Source organism: Otolemur garnettii, unplaced genomic scaffold, assembly GCF_000181295.1.
Source record: "Otolemur garnettii isolate 467f Iridium unplaced genomic scaffold, OtoGar3 scaffold00067, whole genome shotgun sequence".
Lineage (NCBI taxonomy): Eukaryota > Metazoa > Chordata > Mammalia > Primates > Galagidae > Otolemur > Otolemur garnettii.
In genome coordinates, this window is record NW_003852462.1 from 4105576 (window position 1) to 4122850 (window position 17275).

General features: G+C 54.1%; 2 protein-coding genes across 3 annotated transcripts in view; both read left to right on the top strand.

The window, feature by feature from the left end:
- TAS1R1 (taste 1 receptor member 1) overlaps nucleotides 1-6485 on the top strand; it is an 11202-nt gene extending 4717 nt beyond the window's left edge. The window contains 3 exon segments of the mRNA XM_012807260.2: nucleotides 2965-3216; nucleotides 3748-3868; nucleotides 5409-6485. Coding sequence (XP_012662714.2) covers nucleotides 2965-3216; nucleotides 3748-3868; nucleotides 5409-6484 — 1449 coding nt within the window. The 3' untranslated portion in view covers nucleotide 6485.
- Nucleotides 6486-6741: 256 nt separating this feature from the next.
- ZBTB48 (zinc finger and BTB domain containing 48) lies at nucleotides 6742-14257 on the top strand. 2 transcript variants are annotated; one of them, XM_003793236.3, is made up of 11 exons: nucleotides 6742-6881; nucleotides 7333-8092; nucleotides 8550-8791; nucleotides 10991-11102; nucleotides 11673-11765; nucleotides 12118-12204; nucleotides 12380-12534; nucleotides 12926-13062; nucleotides 13138-13302; nucleotides 13743-13831; nucleotides 13898-14257. In XM_003793236.3, exons 2-11 carry the CDS (start codon nucleotides 7403-7405, stop codon nucleotides 14192-14194), a joined length of 2067 nt encoding a protein of 688 aa, XP_003793284.1. In that variant the 5' UTR covers nucleotides 6742-6881; nucleotides 7333-7402; the 3' UTR covers nucleotides 14195-14257. The 2 variants fall into 2 exon arrangements, with proteins under 2 accessions (XP_003793284.1, XP_012662823.1); XM_012807369.2 differs by lacking the exon at nucleotides 6742-6881 and having other exon boundaries at nucleotides 7071-8092.
- Nucleotides 14258-17275: the final 3018 nt, after the last annotated feature.

Sequence of the window (17275 nt, forward strand, 5' to 3'; positions counted from 1 at the left end):
AGTCCCAGCTACTCAGGAGGCTGAGGCAAGAGAATCACTTGGGCCCAAGAGTTTGAGGTTGCTGTGAGCTATGATGCCATGGCACTCTACCCAGGTGACAAAGTGAGACTATCTCAAAAACAAACAAACAAAAAAAGAACAGAATACCTTTCACCCCCTCCCCTGTGTGCCTGCCTTCCCGCTCATCTTCTCTTACTCAGAAGTGGGGGTGTCCCTTTGTCCCTCAACCTCTTGAGGTCAATCCTGTCTCTGTGCATAGTCTCATCTTATCCCTCGGGCCTTACCCCTTCTGGCCTGTAAGCTTGCCCCCTGCATGCTCTTTCTACCTTTTTCCAAAGCTTGCCTCTCCTTTCTCTCTCTCTCTCTCTCTTTTTTTTTTTTGCAGTTTTTGGCTGGGACTGAGTTTGAACCCACCACCTCCAGTATATGGTGCCAGTGCCCTACTCCTTTGAGCCACAGGCGCCGCCCCGCCTCTCCCCTTCTCATCTGCTCCCAGCCTCCCCCAATTCTGCCCTCACCATGCTTATTCAGGCACCTTCTAGATCTCAAAATCCAAGGAGTGCTTTTCGGTTCTTTATCTTACATGCCTTTTTGGTGACCTTTTGACCAGTCCTGCTGTGACACTCCTTCCTTTGTGCCTGTGTCTTACCATCCTCCACTTTCAGTGGGAGAGTCCTCCTCCCCATCCTGAGCACCACGTCATGGGCCCAGCAGGCCCAAAGGGACCTTACCCCCCACACAACAGGAGCCCCTTTTCCAGCCTGTGTGGCCTCTGGAACAGCTGTTTCTAGCCAGAACCTCAGCAGTCCTGCCTGGACCCTTGCCCTGCCTCCTCCCACCTGCAGTCCCTTACTGTGGTCCCCGCCTCCTCCCACCTGCAGTCCCTTACTGTGGTCCCCACCTCCTCCCACCTGCAGTCCCTTACTGTGGTCCCCGCCTCCTCCCACCTGTAGTCCCTTATTGTGGTCTCTCCATTTTCTTTTTTTTCCTGACAGAGTCTCACTTTGTCACCCCTGGTAAAGTGCTCTGGTATCACAGCTCATGGCAACCTCAAACTCTTGGGCTCAAACAATTCTCTTGCCTCAGCCTCCCTAGTAGCTGGGACTACAGGTGCCCACCAGAACACCTGGCTATTTTTAGAGACAAGTATCGCTCTGACTCAGGCTGGTCTCGAACCGTGAGCTCAGGCAATCTACCCGCCTCAACCTCCCAGATCCTTCTTACTTCTCAAGGTCAAGCCCATCCCCTGCCTCTTTTCTATTCCTGCAGTGTGAGTACAGACCAGTGCCATCTCCTAGGTAGATTATTCCATCAGCTGTCCATGGGTTCTCTCTGACTCTAGTCTTGAACCTTTTCTAACCAGTTCCTCACTGAAGTCAGAGATAGACTCCTAAACCCAAGTGTGGATGTATCACCTCTTTGCGGACACCCTTGGGGCTCCTTGTGGCCTATAGAACAAAGACTAAGCCCTTTAGCTTGAGAGTTTAAGCCTCCTGGCCTCTCCCACGGGTGTGCCCCTTCTTCTTACAAAGGGCCTCTGGCCAAGCAGAAGTTGCTGACGGTCTCCAAGACACTACACTCTTTCACTGCATGCATGCAGCTTTTGTTCCCAGGTGGTCTCTACCTTGTCTACCTGCAGTTCCCACTCCCCCAGGGAATGCTTTGTGGGGCCTGAGTGGTTCTTTATCTGTAATTTATCAGCTTTGTAGGCAAAGGCGGCTCTTCTGGTCTCTGACCTCCCTGTATCCTCACACCAGCACAGGGCCAAGCAGGGTGGGGCCTTCAGTTGAAGTTGATGCCATTGAACTTGCTGAATGAGACCCTTCCCCCCACAGATAAGCTATGAGGCCAGCAGCATGTCACTCAGTGTGAAGCGGCAGTATCCCTCTTTTCTGCGCACCATCCCCAGTGACAAGTACCAGGTGGAGACCATTGTGCTGCTGCTGCAAAGGTTCCAGTGGGTCTGGATCTCGCTGGTTGGCAGCGAAGGTGACTATGGGGAGCTGGGTGTGCAGGCGCTGGAGGACCAGGCCACCAAGCAGGGGGTCTGCATTGCTTTCAAGGACATTGTGCCATTCTCTGCCCAGGTAGGTGACGAGAAGATGCAGAGCATGATGCGCCACCTGGCCCAGGCCAGGACCACTGTCGTGATTGTTTTCTCCAACCGGCAGTCAGCCAGGGTGTTCTTTGAGTCTGTGGTGCTGGCCAACCTGACAGGCAAGGTGTGGGTAGCCTCAGAAGCCTGGGCCATATCCAGACACATCACTGGAGTACCTGGGATCCAAGGCATTGGCATGGTCCTGGGTGTGGCCATCCAGCAGAAGCTTGTCCCTGGCTTGAAGGAGTTTGAAGAGGCCTATGCCAGGGCAGACAAGGGGGCCCTCAGGCCTTGCTCCAGGGGCTCCTGGTGCAGCAGCAATCAGCTTTGCAGAGAATGCCAAGCTTTCAGGACACACTCGATGCCCACACTTGGAGCCTTCTCCATGAGTTCGGCCTACAACACCTACCAGGCTGTGTATGCTGTGGCCCATGGCCTCCACCAGCTCCTGGGCTGCGCCTCCGGAGCCTGTTCCAGGGGCCAAGTCCACCCCTGGCAGGTAAGAGAGTCCAGCCCTAGGCACCCTGTGCCAGCAGACACAGTCAATTATTAGACAAGCAGAGAGGGCACTATCTGGCCTAAGTGCCAGGGTCTCTTCTCTCAGGCAAACGTTTCTCATCTTTGAACCTTGCCTTCTCTGAACCACCCATCATACCTTAGAAGTGTCATAGGACAAGATCCCAGGCTAAAAATGTCTGTAAGGGGTTCTTTGTTAGAGGCCTCCTCTCAGGGGGCTTCCTAGGAGGGGAGAGACTCTGAGAAGGGGTCCAGACTTTCTGGTTGGGCTGGTGAGTGGGCTGGCCCTAGCTTTCTGGGCCATCTGGGTCTGTGGTGTCTACCACAACCTCATGATGTGTTTGTTTCAGCTTCTAGAGCAGATCTACAAGGTGAATTTCCTTCTACATGAGGACACTGTGGCGTTTAATGACAATGGTGACCCCCTCAGTGGCTATATCATCATTGTCTGGGACTGGAGTGGGCCCAAGTGGACCTTCACGATTGTTGGCTCCTCCACATGGTCTCCAGTTCACCTGGATATAAATGGCTCCTCCACCTGGTCTCCAGTTCACCTAGATATAAATAAGACCAAAATCCAGTGGCAGGGAAAGGACAACCAGGTAATGGGGATGTGGTCACTCACCAGGTGATTGCCTCAGGGGCAGCCTGGAGCCTGGGGGTGATGCTGGCACAGCATACACAGAGGAGGAGGGGGATGCCAGGTGTCAGGTTAACATTGCTCTGTCCAGCCTTGCCAGGAAACCTGGCAAGATACTCCATGGGCAGGGAAGATACTCTGCAGGCAAGGGAGATACCCTGCAGGCAAGGGAGATACCCTGCAGGCTAGGGAGATACCCTGCAGGCAAGGGAGATACCCTGCAGGCTAGGGAGATACCCTGCAGGCTAGGGAGATACCCTGCAGGCTAGGGAGATACTCTGCAGGCTAGGGCATAGATGCCCAGTTGGTGTTGGTTTATATGAGCAGAAGCTCTGCCTGGGAGTGAGCCCTGAGGACAGATGCTCAGGTTCATCTGAGATGAACAGATTCAACAGATGCTCTGTTTTCTGTCCCGCATGTGAGCTGTTTTTTTTGTTTTTTTTTTGACTTGGACCCCTCTGTGTGGCTGCAGAACACCTGTGGCTTCTTATAGGTGCCTAAGTCTGTGTGCTCCAGTGACTGCCTTAAAGGGCACCAGCGAGTGGTTACAGGTTTCCACCACTGTTGCTTCGAGTGTGTTCCCTGTGAGGCTGGGACCTTCCTCAACAAGAGTGGTGAGTGATCAGGGGAGTGGGTGGGCTACCCAGCCTGCCTGGGGACTGCACCCTGGACGGAAGGACCTCCCTGTGTGCCCTGCATACACACCCAGCCCCAGAACTGGAGCCTCAGTCAGTGAGCTGCCAGTTAGGTCCAGGGTGAAGGACACTTGCCACCACCCTGGTCAAGCAGAAATAATCAACCAACTGAAAGGCTTAGACTGAGGTATGTCTGCAATCTTGTATTTATTTATTTATTTATTTACTGAGACAGTCTTACTTTGTCACCCTCAGTAGAGTGCCATGGCATCACAGCTCACAGTAACCTCAAATTCTTGGGCTCAAGAAATTCTCTTGCCTTAGCCTCCCTAGTTGAACGAGCCCTGGAGCATGTGGCCTGCGCCCTAACCACTGTGCTACTGGTGCCCCTACAGATGCAATCTTCTCCTGAATTCAACCTCTTTTTCAAATGGATGTAGCTACTTTTCCCTTTGTGTCTTCTTGTCCTATCCTCCCTTCTATTGCCAGTGCCAAAGACAGCTAGTTCCTTGAACAGCTTGACTTAGAAGGAGATATTAGCATGTTTACAGCAAAAAAGCAAACCAAAACAATACAACAACAAAAAATCCAAACCCAAACCTGAACAAATAAAACCCAACAATGAACAAAGACCAGTATGCCCCAGTATGCCTCAGAGAGCAAAGTAGGAAGCTAAGGAAGGACTCAGCCTAGAGCTGGAGCCCTAGGGCCACATTTTTCCTTTTACTATCCCTGCAGGGATGGGAATGCATTTCTTCTGTCTTCAAAGAACCAGGACTGGAGAAACCACAGAGCTCTGGAAGGAGGGTTTGGTTAGTGGAAGTGGTATAGGAAAGATGAAAATTCCTTTCCTTTAGGGCTGGCTCCCATTGGATCATAGCTAATAGCATGGTGTGTGGTAGCAGAGCTACCAGGGCAAGGCTCCTAGGGACCACTTGATTTGCCACCCTTGCTGGGATCATGCGCCATATAGTACTTACCCATATGTCTCCAGAGTCTGCAATTAACACAGGATTTTTCTTTTTTTTGAGACAGAGCCTCAAGCTGTCCCCCTGGGTAGAGTGCTGTGGTATCCCAGCTCACAGCAACCTCCAACTCCTGGGCTCAAGCAAGTCTCCTGTCTCAGCCTCCCAGGTAGCTGGGACCACAGGCTCCTGCCACAACGCTCGGCTATTTTTTGTTGTTGTTGTTGCAGCCGTCATTGTTGTTTGGTGGGTCCAGGCTGGATTCAAACCCACCACCTTAGGTGTATGTGGCTGGCGCCTTAGCTGCTAGAGCCACAGGCGCCAAGCCTAACACAGGATTTTTGAGGAAATGCTTGGCTTCAGGCCTCACTGCTGACCTACCCTAACCTACCCTCACTGCTGATCTCTCTACCCTACCCTCACTGCTGATCTCCCTACCCCCATTGTGGCTGCAAGGCCTTAGCTGCCACGGTACTGTTCTCCCAGCATGTTGCAGGCCAGCATGAACTCCCTCTCACCAACTCTCAGGAACCTTATCTGCCTTCCTTTTCCAGACCTCTACAGCTGCCAGTCTTGTGGGAAAGAAGAGTGGGCACCTGAGGCAAGCCAGACCTGCTTTCCACGCACTGTGGTGTTTTTGGCTTGGCATGAGCACATCTCTTGGGTGCTTCTGGGAGCTAATACGCTGTTGCTGCTGCTGCTGGTTGGGGCTGCTGGACTGTTTGCCTGGCACCTAGACACCCCTGTGGTGAGGTCAGCTGGGGGCCACCTGTGCTTCCTCATGTTAGGTTCCCTGGCCGGGGGTAGCTGCAGCCTCTATGGCTTCTTTGGGGAGCCCACACTGCCTGCATGCTTACTGCGCCAAGCACTCTTTGCCCTTGGTTTTGCCATCTTCCTGTCCTGCCTGACAGTTCGCTCCTTCCAACTGGTCATCATTTTCAAGTTTTCCACCAAGGTACCCATGTTCTACCGTGCCTGGGTCCAAAACCATGGTGCTTGTCTGTTTGTGCTGATCAGCTCAATGATCCAGCTACTTATCTGTCTAACTTGGCTTACGGTGTGGACCCCACTGCCCACCAGAGAATATCAGCGCTTTCCCCAGCTGGTGATGCTTGAGTGCACAGAGGTCAACTCACTGGGCTTCATGCTGGCCTTCGCCTACAATGCCCTCCTGTCGGTCAGTGCTTTTGCCTGTAGCTACCTGGGCAAGGACCTGCCAGAGAACTATACCGAGGCCAAATGTGTCACCTTTAGCCTGCTCCTCTACTTTGTGTCCTGGATCACCTTCTTCACCGTGGCCAGCGTCTACCAGGGGAAGTACCTGCCCGTGGTCAATGTGCTGGCCGCGATGAGCAGCCTGAGCAGCGGCTTCAGTGGCTATTTCCTCCCCAAATGCTATGTGATCCTCTGCCGCCCAGATCTAAATAGCACAGAGCACTTCCAGGCCTCCATCCAGAACTACACAAGGCGCTGAGGCTCCACCAAGCCTGCAAGCAGGACTGTGACCGGGCCTGAAGGTCGAAGGTTGAGCAGGCGCGTGGTGTCCCAGAGGCCCTGGGTTCCTCTGACTTGGGTTGGGATGGGTAAGCGCCGGGGAGAGCCCAGTTCGGGCTGCGGGGGCTGCCAATAAAGAGGTGAAATACGTGTTGGCTGATCTTCCTGTCTAGGGAGGAGTGGTGTCACCTCTTTAAGTCTCAGCCCAGAGCTGAGCTTTGGCCGGCGCCCGGCTTGCCGTTGCTAGGCAACTCGGAGGGCGAGTTCCGCACCCAAACATTTGGGTCTGGACCCGCCCCTTGCTGCATCCCATTGGCGGTTCTCGGACTCTCCCGTCCTCCGCGTTGGAGCTGAACTCTACGTCACCAGGCCGCCCCGCCCCGCCTCGCGCGCCCTGACGTCACATCCGGCGCAGCGACGGCGGCGCCTCCGCACGGCGGGCCGGGCACGCACGGCTGGGGCAGTTGGTTCGTGGGCTGTGGAAGCGACAGAACGCGGGGCTGGTGGGGCCGTCGCAGAGAAGACAGGCCAGGGTGAGGAGGACGAGGGGCGAGGGGGGAAGAGGCTGCGGGCCGCTACGGCCGCTGACGGGAGTGTGGCGCGGCCGCCTTCCGCCCGGTGGCTCAGGACCTGTGGGCGCGGCGTGGGCTCCGCTCACCTGTCTGCGGCCGCCACCCTCTTCTGTCCAGGGCCTTCTTGCTGTGAGCAGCCCATCAGTTCGCGCACGTCCTGTTGCTTCTTTTCCCAAAACTTTAATTCCTTCCACCAGTCCCCTTCACGACCCTGTCCCGTTTCCCCCCATGTCCCCTTTCCGTAGTTCGCCTGCGCCCTCGCCCCCTCTGGCGACTCCAATATAGTCCCCGCCCCCTGAGGTGGTTGGTCTGTTTTTCTCCGCGTGCAACTTCTAACCTTGACCTAAGCCCTCATTCTGATAGATGTGAATATCTGAACAGAATCTGACTTACCCTTTCTTTTCAAATCCAGGGGTTATTCTCTTGCATACCCTCCGTTGGGCTGTCCAGGGTGTCACTTCTGCCTTCCTGTTCTTCGGATCATGGACGGCTCCTTCGTCCAGCACAGTGTGAGGGTTCTGCAGGAGCTCAACAAGCAGCGGGAGAAGGGCCAGTACTGCGACGCCACCCTGGACGTTGGGGGCCTGGTGTTCAAGGCTCACTGGAGTGTCCTTGCCTGTTGCAGCCACTTCTTCCAGAGCCTCTACGGGGATGGTTCCGGGGGTAATGTTGTCCTCCCTGCTGGCTTCGCTGAGATCTTTGGCCTCTTGTTGGACTTTTTCTACACTGGTCACCTCGCCCTCACCTCCGGAAACCGGGATCAGGTGCTCCTGGCAGCCAGGGAGTTGCGAGTGCCTGAGGTTGTGGAGCTGTGCCAGAGCTTCAAGCCCAAAACCTCAGTGGGACAGGCACCAGGTGGCCGGAGTGTGCTGGGGAAACCTGCCTCCCCTGATGTCAACAGCCACCTCAAGGAGCCAGCAGGCTTGGAGGAAGAGGAAGTTTCCAGGACTATGGGTGTAGTCTCCAGAGATCAGGAGCCCAGAGGCAGTCACAGCCCCCAGAGGACCCAGCTCCGTCCCCCTGCTCAGAGTGAGAGCCCCTCTTTCCTCCCCGGGAAACTCAAGCAGGCCCTGAAGCCTTGTTCCCCAGAGGACAAGGAGCCTGAGGACTGCAAAGTGCCCCCAAGGCCCTTTGAGGCTGAAGGGGCCCAGCTGCAGGGCGGAAGTAATGAGGTACTGTGCCCAGGGTGCTGGAACTAGGGAGATAAGAGTAAGGGGAAAAGACTGAGACTTTATGGGGATAATCTTGACCCTAAGGCAGAATCTCTATTATGTAGATTTGGAACAGACTTTCTCCAAACCAAGGAAGCTGGTGACGACAGGCTGACCTTTTATTGGTCACAGCCATCCATAGTTGGCAGTTTCCTGGGAGTTGAGAGCAGCATCAGGATTACAAGTGCTTTCCTAGGACAGGGAAATGCAGCCAGGCTTCCACTTCCCCACAAGTAGAGCCACTTTCTTCCAAATTGAAGATGCAGATGCTTTCTTCCCTGGGCCCCTGAAGGAAACAGTTCCTGATGAAGGGACTTGTTTGGGTTGGGAATAGAACTGGAGCTGAGTCCCCACAACAGTCCCCCCCTGTTGATTTATTTGGTGACCCAGCCCCCTCCTGCTGCCTCTTCTGCCCTAGTGGGAAGTGGTGGTTCAAGTGGAGGACGACGGGGATGGCGATTACATTTCTGAGCCTGAGACTGTGCTGACCAGGAGGAAGTCAAATGTAATCAGAAAGCCCTGTGCTGCCGAGCCAGCCCTGAGCGCAGGTTCCCTAGCAGCTGAGCCCGCTGAGAACAGAAAAGGTACAGCGGTGCCGGTTGAATGCCCCACATGTCATAAAAAGTTCCTCAGCAAATATTATCTTAAAGTTCACAACAGGTAAACGTTCTGTTTTTCTATTTTCTTTTCCTGTCTGCTGTTCCCATGTTGGGGGAGGGATCCTGTGCTTCCCACTTGGTGCCTGGCGTTGGCACAGTTCTGGTCATCAGGGAGTTAGAACCTAGCTTTGGGTGGGATCCTTCCCCTCCTGCTGTGTCAGTCCTCTGGTTGTAGATAGGTTTGTGAATACCTTGTCAATAGGTACCACCCACTGTGGACCTTGCCCTCCAGCTGGCTTCTGCCAGCGGAAGCCTCTAGCCCCTGTACTGGAGCTCAGGCCTGACCTTAGGTATTATTAATTAAAGTTAAATTAAAAATTCAGTTTCGTAGACACACTAAGCCAAATCTCAAGTGCTTAGGAGCCTCGTGGCTCCTGGCTACTGTATTGGACAGTGTAGACAGAACATTGCCATCATCAGAGAGTTCTCTCTTGGGCAGTGCTGCTCCAAAGTTCCAGTGAGGCCTCTGAGAATGGCAGTTAGGTGATCTGCCTTCTAGTCCTGTCACTCCCCACCCAAACCATCACTAATCCATTACAGTGCACTTTCTTGCCTAGCCAGGTTTGGCCACAAATCTTTCCTTACTGTGACACTCAAGGCACCAGTGATCACCTGAAATTAGAACTGAAATTGAGGTGAAATCAGTTTGCTATACCTGTACACTTTGCTTTGTGGCAGCTGCCACCAGTGGAATCTTTGGGTAATCTCAGAGTATGGGGAACCCTAGGGCAGTTGTTCTGCCCGACATTCTGCAGGCTAAGAGGATGTTTTGGTGGGGGATAAAGACAGTTGGTGTAGCGGAGGGAAGTGTTCTGCCTCTAGCTGGTTGTAAGAGTTCTCAGAGTGGCACACACAGGCTCTGTGATTGGTTCATTCAGTTCATTTGTTCTACAAACTGTGAGGCAGCTGATGAGACTTGTGGGCGCTCTGGAGTCATCAGTGAACAAACAATGGTCCCTTGTTGAGCATCCCTCTTAGCAGGGTGATGCAGATGACAAGTAAATTTGTGTGTGATAGACAGTGAGAAGTACTGTGGAAAAAGAAAAAGAGAAGGACCCAGGGGGTGTGGGGTTCAGAGTGGGGTCAGGTTGCAATTTTAATTAACAGTGGTCGGGGAGACTTCCGTAGATGGTAAGATTTGACTCAAAGGCAATGAGGAAGTTGATGTGGGGATGCTAGGTAGCAAAAAGCCAGAGTCAGGGCCCTGGGGTAGCATTGAGCCTGGCGGGTTGATGGACAGCAAGGAGGCAGGTGCCTGATCTGGTGGTGCCTGGCAGGATACCTTGGGAACGAGGCTGGCCCTACAACCCATAGACCCTCCTGTGCCTTTTCTCTGAATTAGGAACTACTGAAGGGCATTGAGCCAAGAGGTGCTGAGGTTTTTTTTTTTTTTTTTGAGAGAAGAGCCTCAAGCTGTCCCCCTGGGTAGAGTGCTGTGGCATCTCAGCTCACAGCAACCTCCCACTCCTGGGCTCAAGCGAGTCTCCACAACGCCTGGCTATTTTTTGGTTGCAGCGGTCATTGTTGTTTGCCAGGCCCAGGCTGGATTCGAACCCTCCACCTTAGGTGTATGTGGCTGGCGCCTTAGCCACTTGAGCCACAGGCGCCGAGCCTTGAGGTTTGACTTATGTTTAAAGGATCCCTCTCTGGCTGTTGGCTGTCAGCTGAAACCTGTTGGGGTGGCAATCAAGGAACAGAGAGACCAGCTGGGCAGCCCATGTGGCAGCCCAGGAGATGCTGCTGTCACACTAGGTGGAAGCAGTGAGTGACACGGTCAGATCTGTCACAAACGTGGAAGCTCTGGGAAGACGGAGGTGTTTCTCTAGGTAGTCAGGACAGGGATTGTTTCTGTCTTCATTCAGAAGGCTGGCCAGGCCTCTTAGCCTCTGTGCCAGTAAGCTCTCTGGTGGCCTCTTAGGGAGGCTGGTGCTGGCTGTCTCCTCTAGTGTGGAGCTGTGATGGGTGGCCCCAGCACTCTCCCTTGGAGAGTCTCCATGCTGCAGAGGGTTTCTGGGCTTGTCCCTACACATTCAGCAGCCAGGGTCTGGCTGTGACCATGTGGTGAGCCAGGAGCCGGCCTCAGAACACTTCTCCCGACCTTGCTGTAGAGCACAGTGCCTGTCAGTCAGAGGGGGCCCGGGATGAGGGAAAGCCGGGAAATCCTCTCAGCCCCCACACCCCATGTGGCTTCTCCTGGCAGGAAACACACTGGGGAGAAACCCTTTGAGTGTCCCAAATGTGGGAAGTGTTACTTTCGGAAGGAGAACCTCCTGGAGCATGAAGCCCGGAATTGCATGAATCGCTCCGAACAGGTACTTGGGAGCTGGCCCAGGTACTTGTGGGCAGGGGCACACTGGCCTCTGTCTTGGTGCCATCTGGGAAGGGCCCCAGGAAACTGTCTCAGAGGGGGACTATAAATGCAAGAGAGCTTGGTATAGGTGGGATCTAGGTCCCAAGTGTAGAAGGGACAGATACAGGAGAGACTTAGTGGGAAGGTTTGCCTTCTCAGACCCCTGGCCCAGCTCTACCTTGCACTTGAGAGAAGGGGAACCTCAGTGGGGTGCTGCTGGGAAAGGCCTCCTGGCTGCTGACCCCACCCCACTGCTGGTCCATGCTGTGGGGACCAGCTAAGCTCCATCTTTCTCTTCCTAGAGGCCTTTTGCTTAGTGCCTGCTGCTCTTTTGTCTGGGCCTGAGAATGGCCTGGTGTATGGTGGGTTTGCAGCACTCAGTGACAGCGTCAGCAAGTTACATGTTGCCCTCTCCTGCCCGAGTGTCCCCTTAGACAGACTCTTGCCACCAGTGAATGGAATTCCTGGCAGAGGCTGCCACCACAGGCAAAGGCCCCCTGACATCGGCCCTGCTTGCCCCTCACACTGCCAGGTCTTCACATGCTCTGTGTGCCAGGAGACATTCCGCCGGAGGATGGAGCTGCGGGTGCACGTGGTGTCCCACACGGGGGAGATGCCGTACAAGGTCAGGCTCAGCTTGTCTCCAGGCTGGGGCTTGGGGGTGGGTAGCCCCAGGATTCCTCCCTGCAGTGCTATCAGGTGCATGCCCCTTCATAGTCTTTAAGGCTCTTCCCTGCTTGTGCAGCGCCCCATGTCTGTGGGCTACAGCTTCACCTCCAGGGTCTTTATTGGATGGGCATCCCTCTGGCCATGACACTAGGCTGCTGAGGACCACGTGTAGGGGGCATACTGGCACCATCCTTTACTCCAAGTCGTGGAGCCTTGCCCTCACCTTCCCACCCAACAGCACATGGATGGGGGACCAGGGCTCCGTTGGTACAGGCTGCCCTGGAGGTGACCGTGGGCCTATTTTTCAGTGTTCTTCCTGCTCCCAGCAGTTCATGCAGAAGAAGGACTTGCAGAGTCACATGATCAAGCTGCACGGAGCCCCCAAGCCCCATGCAGTAAGTGCTAGGCATGCTCTGATGCCAGCATGAGCAGGAGTGTGGCGCCTATGCCCAGGGTCCACAGGAGGCCATGTGCTTTCTGCTGTTCAAGGGCAGCGGGGGCCTGTGGACTCCCAGACAGCCCTGCCCTGACCCTGGCCCCGGCCCCTCTGTCCAACTGTCTGCCTGGCAGTGTTCCACCTGTGCCAAGTGCTTCCTGTCCCGGACCGAGCTGCAGCTGCATGAGGCATTCAAGCACCGTGGGGAAAAGCTGTTTGTGTGCGAGGAGTGTGGGCACCGGGCCTCAAGCCGCAATGGCCTGCAGATGCACATCAAGGCCAAGCATAGGTGGGGGTCAGCAATCCTCCCCCAAGGTCTGGCCCTGGCTGCCGGCCCTGGCTGCCAGCCCAGGCCAGCAACTGGGCGGGGAAGGCAGTTTGCTGACAGTTAACACAGAGGCTGTCTGCCCTGAATCTAGTGCCTGTGGCCTTTCTGGGTGGGGGTACCTGAAGATTGAGTGAGAGTTTGCCAGGCAGAGTGGCTGGGCAGTAGCGCTCTACCTTCTGGGCCTGCCCTAATTTCCTGGGCTCCCTACTCTGTAGTCTGTCCTTCTCCAGGGTAGAGGTGGTGGTGCTTTTCACCAGGCCCTACTTCTTGGCAGGCAGGCTCTCAGCTGTAGAAGAGTGAAGGGGGCCAGTTCTCTCATCGATGTCTCCTGCCTGTCTTTCCATCTAAACAGGAATGAGAGGCCACATGTCTGTGAGTTCTGCAGCCACGCCTTCACCCAGAAGGCCAATCTCAAAATGCATCTGCGCACGCACACAGGCGAGAAGCCCTTCCAGTGCCACCTTTGTGGCAAGACCTTCCGCACCCAAGGTGAGGCACGCCTGTCCCCTCCCCATCCTGAGGTCAGAACCAATCAATGGCTAAGCCCTTACCTTGTCCCTGCAGCCAGCCTGGATAAGCACAACCGCACCCACACGGGCGAGAGGCCCTTCAGCTGTGAATTCTGCGAACAGCGCTTTACAGAGAAGGGGCCCCTCCTAAGGCATGTGGCCAGCCGTCACCAGGAGGGCCGGCCCCACTTCTGCCAGATCTGTGGCAAGACCTTTAAAGGTGCCTGGACAAGCTTTTGGGGAAGGCAAGGGCGGAACCATCTGTTTCTCTGGGGCCTGAGTTGAGGGTCTATGGGAAGGAGATTGGGGCAACAGTGGTTTTCAAACACTTGTTCTTAGCAGCAGGACCTTCTTGCTAGTGAATCTCTTCATTCCCTGTGACCTGAAGTGATCAGAATGGAGGGTGGGGTGTGGGGTAGGCTGGGGTCCTGTCCAACAGCAACCGTGGTGGGTACTGGCAGGGCCCAGGGAGCAGTTGCAAACACTGGTCCCAAGGACAGTGGAAGCTGAGCCCCTTGCTGACTGCTCTGCCACCTCCTTGGTCCTTCTTTCCCAGCCTCCTACCACTTTCCACATGGGCCCTGGGCTCCTGATCTGATTGGGGCCAGTCCTTTCCATGCTCCCACCTCCCCTGACGCTGGTGGCTCTTCCCTCCCGTAGCTGTGGAGCAGCTGCGCATGCACGTCAGGCGGCACAAGGGTGTGAGGAAGTTCGAGTGCACGGAGTGCGGCTATAAGTTCACCCGGCAGGTAGGTCCCACTTAGCCCCTTCTCTCCCTGGGGCTCTCTCCTGTCCTGAGCTCACCCTTCCCCCAGGCCCACTTGCGGAGGCACATGGAGATTCACGACCGTGTGGAGAACTACAACCCACGGCAGCGCAAGCTCCGCAACTTGGTCATTGAGGACGAGAAGATGGTGGTGGTAGCGCTTCAGCCTCCTGCAGAGCTGGAGGTGGGCTCTGCCGAGGTCATTGTGGAGTCACTGGCCCAGGGCGGCCTGGCCTCCCAGCTGCCCAGCCAGAGACTGTGTACAGAGGACGGCTTCACTGACCCAGCTGTCCTGGAGCCCTCACTCATCATCACAGCTACTGTCCCCGAGGACTGTGACACATAGCCCATCCTGCCCAACCTTGCCCACTTGGCCCCAGCTTCCAATAAACCCTTCGGCTTTGGACTACTGACTTATTTCATCCTGTCCAGTTGTCCATTCCCCAGGGCCCTGGAGCCATAGACCTGGACTCTTAAATTCTCTTAAGTTCTCTTTTTCTACCCCTGCCCTTGGGATGCAGTAGCTCCCTGCCCAGGTGTCTTTGGGCTGCTCATTAGGAGGCCTCAGCTGAGAGACTCGGGGAGCTTTAAGGGCCAAGCCACTGGCCCTGGCTACTCTCCATATCAGTGTTCTATTTCTCAGAACTGAGAGTGCTGGCCAGATAGAGCAGGGTTCCTCTTTGAGCTAGGGGGTACCAGCTGGTGAGAATGGAATCCACTACTCAACGCCTGGAGTCAAAGCCAAGTGGCCACGACCACTCCATGATGGCCTTGCTGGCCAGAAACAAGACTCAGGCCCAGTTACAGAGCAGCCAAGCATGCCTGGGTGCCTGAGGAGGGCTTGTGACTAAGCAAGTTCTGGGTCTAGGCATGCTTGTAGAAAAGACCCTTCCTTGGGAGAGGGAGACCTAGCCTGGCCTCAGTGTCCAGTGACCCAGGGTGCACATGAGGCCTTGAATGGTGAGATGCCTTGTGGTCCCCAGGTTTGGCAGCCATGGGTCCTAGAGCAGGTTGCCTGTGTTTAAATTTCTTCCCAACTCCTTGATAGCTGTGGGGCCCTGAGCAAGTTGCTTACTGCTTCGTTTCTTTAATCTTCTGATGGAATTCTTATATGCTTCATAGGTAAGGATTAAATTACCTGGAACTAGATACTAATTCACCCCCAAATTTATCTGGGGGTGGGAGAATCTGCTGTCACGTGCCTGGCCCAGTTGGTACTGGCTGTGAGTTGGGCACTGGGTTCCTCCTAGGCTTCTGTACAGTTCTAAGTGTAAATGTCCCAGAACCAGGTCAGAGTTTCAAGGTTTTTGGTTTTTTTTTTTTGAGACAGTCTCATTATGTCACCCTCAGTAGAGTGCTGTGGTATCACAGCTTACAGCAACTTCCAACTCTTGGGCTTAAGTGATTCTCTTGCCTCAGCCTCCCAAGTAACAGGGACTACAGGTGCCCACCACAGCGCCCGGCTATTTTGTTATTGCAGTTGTCATTGTTTAAATGGCCTGGGCCAGGTTCAAACCCGTCACCCCTGGTGTATATGCTATGGGCACCAAGTCTTTTTCTTTGTGACAAAATCTTTGTCACCTTGCAGCCATCATAGCGCACAGCAACCTCAAACCCCTAGGCTCAAGTGATCTCTCACCTCAGCCTCCCGAGTAGCTGGGTACTCCTAGATAATCCCAGCACTCTAGGAGGAGGTGTGAAGATCCTTTGAGCTCAGGAGTGTGAGATCAGGCTGAGCAAGAGTGAAACCCCATCTCTACTAAAAATAGAAAAACTAGCTGGACATGGTGGTGGGCGGCTGTAGGCCCATCTACTGGGGAGGCTGGGTTGCTTGAACTCAGGAATTTGAGGTTGCTCTGAGCTAGGTTGCTGCCGTGACACTTTAGCATGGACAACAGTGTGAGACTCTGTCTTTAAAAACAAAACCAAAAAAAAACCTGTCTTGCCCAAAGTAAGTTCTGGATCGCTAGTAATGATGGTCATAACCCCAGTCACTTCAGGGCCATCCTCTGGTTACCTTCCATCACTGGAACATTTCCTGGAACTCCAGTGCCCTGTGCTCAAGCCCTGGAGTTGGAGGTCAGGGAAAAGTTTTTCCTAATTTAGAACCAGAACCCATCTAACCATCTTTCCTTTTATTCCTCGACCATGGGGAGCCCAGGTTTCTGACTCCCTGTGTAGGTCATGAGAGCTTCATATGTTTGGGGAAGAATATTACAAAAGTTTACAAAAGACAGTAGTCTGAGATTCTTTAGTCTTGAGAACATTAAAAAAAGAAAACAAAACAGAGTGTCCCAGACGTCACCATACACAGGGAAAATGGGAAATGGTAGCTAAATTGTACCTTTTATTTACAAAATATTCATTATAAAATTTTACAAAGAACTTTGAAAATGGCTCAGCACCTGTAGCTCAGCAGCTAGGGTACCAGCTGCATGCACCAGAGCTGGTGGGTTCAAACCCAGCCCGGGCCTGCCAAACAATGACTACAACCAAAAAATAGCTGGGTATTGTGGTGGGTGTCTGTAGTCCCAGCTACTTGGGAGGCTGAGGTAAGAGAATTGCTTAAGCCCAAGAGGTTGCTGTGAGCTGTGACATAGTGAGACTCTCTCAAAAAAGAAAAAAAAAATTTAGACAATATTCTTTGTGTTGGCCATTTTGCAAAATTTTGTATTTTGTAACTAAAGATACATTTTTTTTTTTTTTGTAGAGACAGAGTCTCACTTTTTCGCCCTCGGTAGAGTGCAGCGGAGTCGCTCCAGCAACCTCCAACTCCTGGGCTTAGGCGATTCTTCTGCCTCAGCCTCCCAAGTAGCTGGGACTACAAGCGCCCGCCACAATGCCCGGCTATTTTTGGTTGCAATTTGGCCGGGGCTGGGTTTGAACCTGCCACCCTTGGTATATGGGGTTGGCGCCCTACTCACTGAGTCACAGGCGCCTCCCACTAAAGATACATTTGACTAGCATCTCCTATTTCCCTATGCGTGGCAATGTTAGGGAAACCTGTAATTTAAAAGGACAAATTCCAGGCTTGGCGCCTGTGGCTCAAGTGGCTAAGGCGCTAGCCACATACACCTAAGGTGGAGGGTTTGAATCCAGCCCGGGGCCCACCAAAACAATGATGGCTACAATCAAAAAATAGCTGGGCATTGTGGCGGGCACCTGTGGTCCCAGGTACTTGGGAGGCGGAGGCAGGAGACTCGCTTGAGCCCAAGAGTTGGAGGTTGCTGTGAGCTGTGATGCCACAGCACTTTACCCAGGGGGACAGCTTGAGGCTGTCTCAAAAAAAGTATAAGGGCAAACTCCAGCCTCAAAATGTTTGCCTTTCCAGTGCAGGGCTGGCCTCTTCAGATTCTGATGGGCTCTACAGATGTGAGAAATGTCCCAAGCTTGATGGCTCCTGTGGACTTGCAGCCTGGCCTGGGGT

What these genes read in the sequence shown, in the direction of transcription:
- ZBTB48 (XM_003793236.3), top strand. Translation starts at nt 7,403, where the DNA reads ATGGACGGCTCCTTCGTCCAGCACAGTGTGAGGGTTCTGCAGGAGCTC. An exon ending in GCATGAATCGCTCCGAACAG is followed by an intron (nt 11,103 to 11,672) that starts GTACTTGGGAGC and finishes TCACACTGCCAG; the next exon opens with GTCTTCACATGCTCTGTGTG. An exon ending in CACATCAAGGCCAAGCATAG is followed by an intron (nt 12,535 to 12,925) that starts GTGGGGGTCAGC and finishes CCATCTAAACAG; the next exon opens with GAATGAGAGGCCACATGTCT.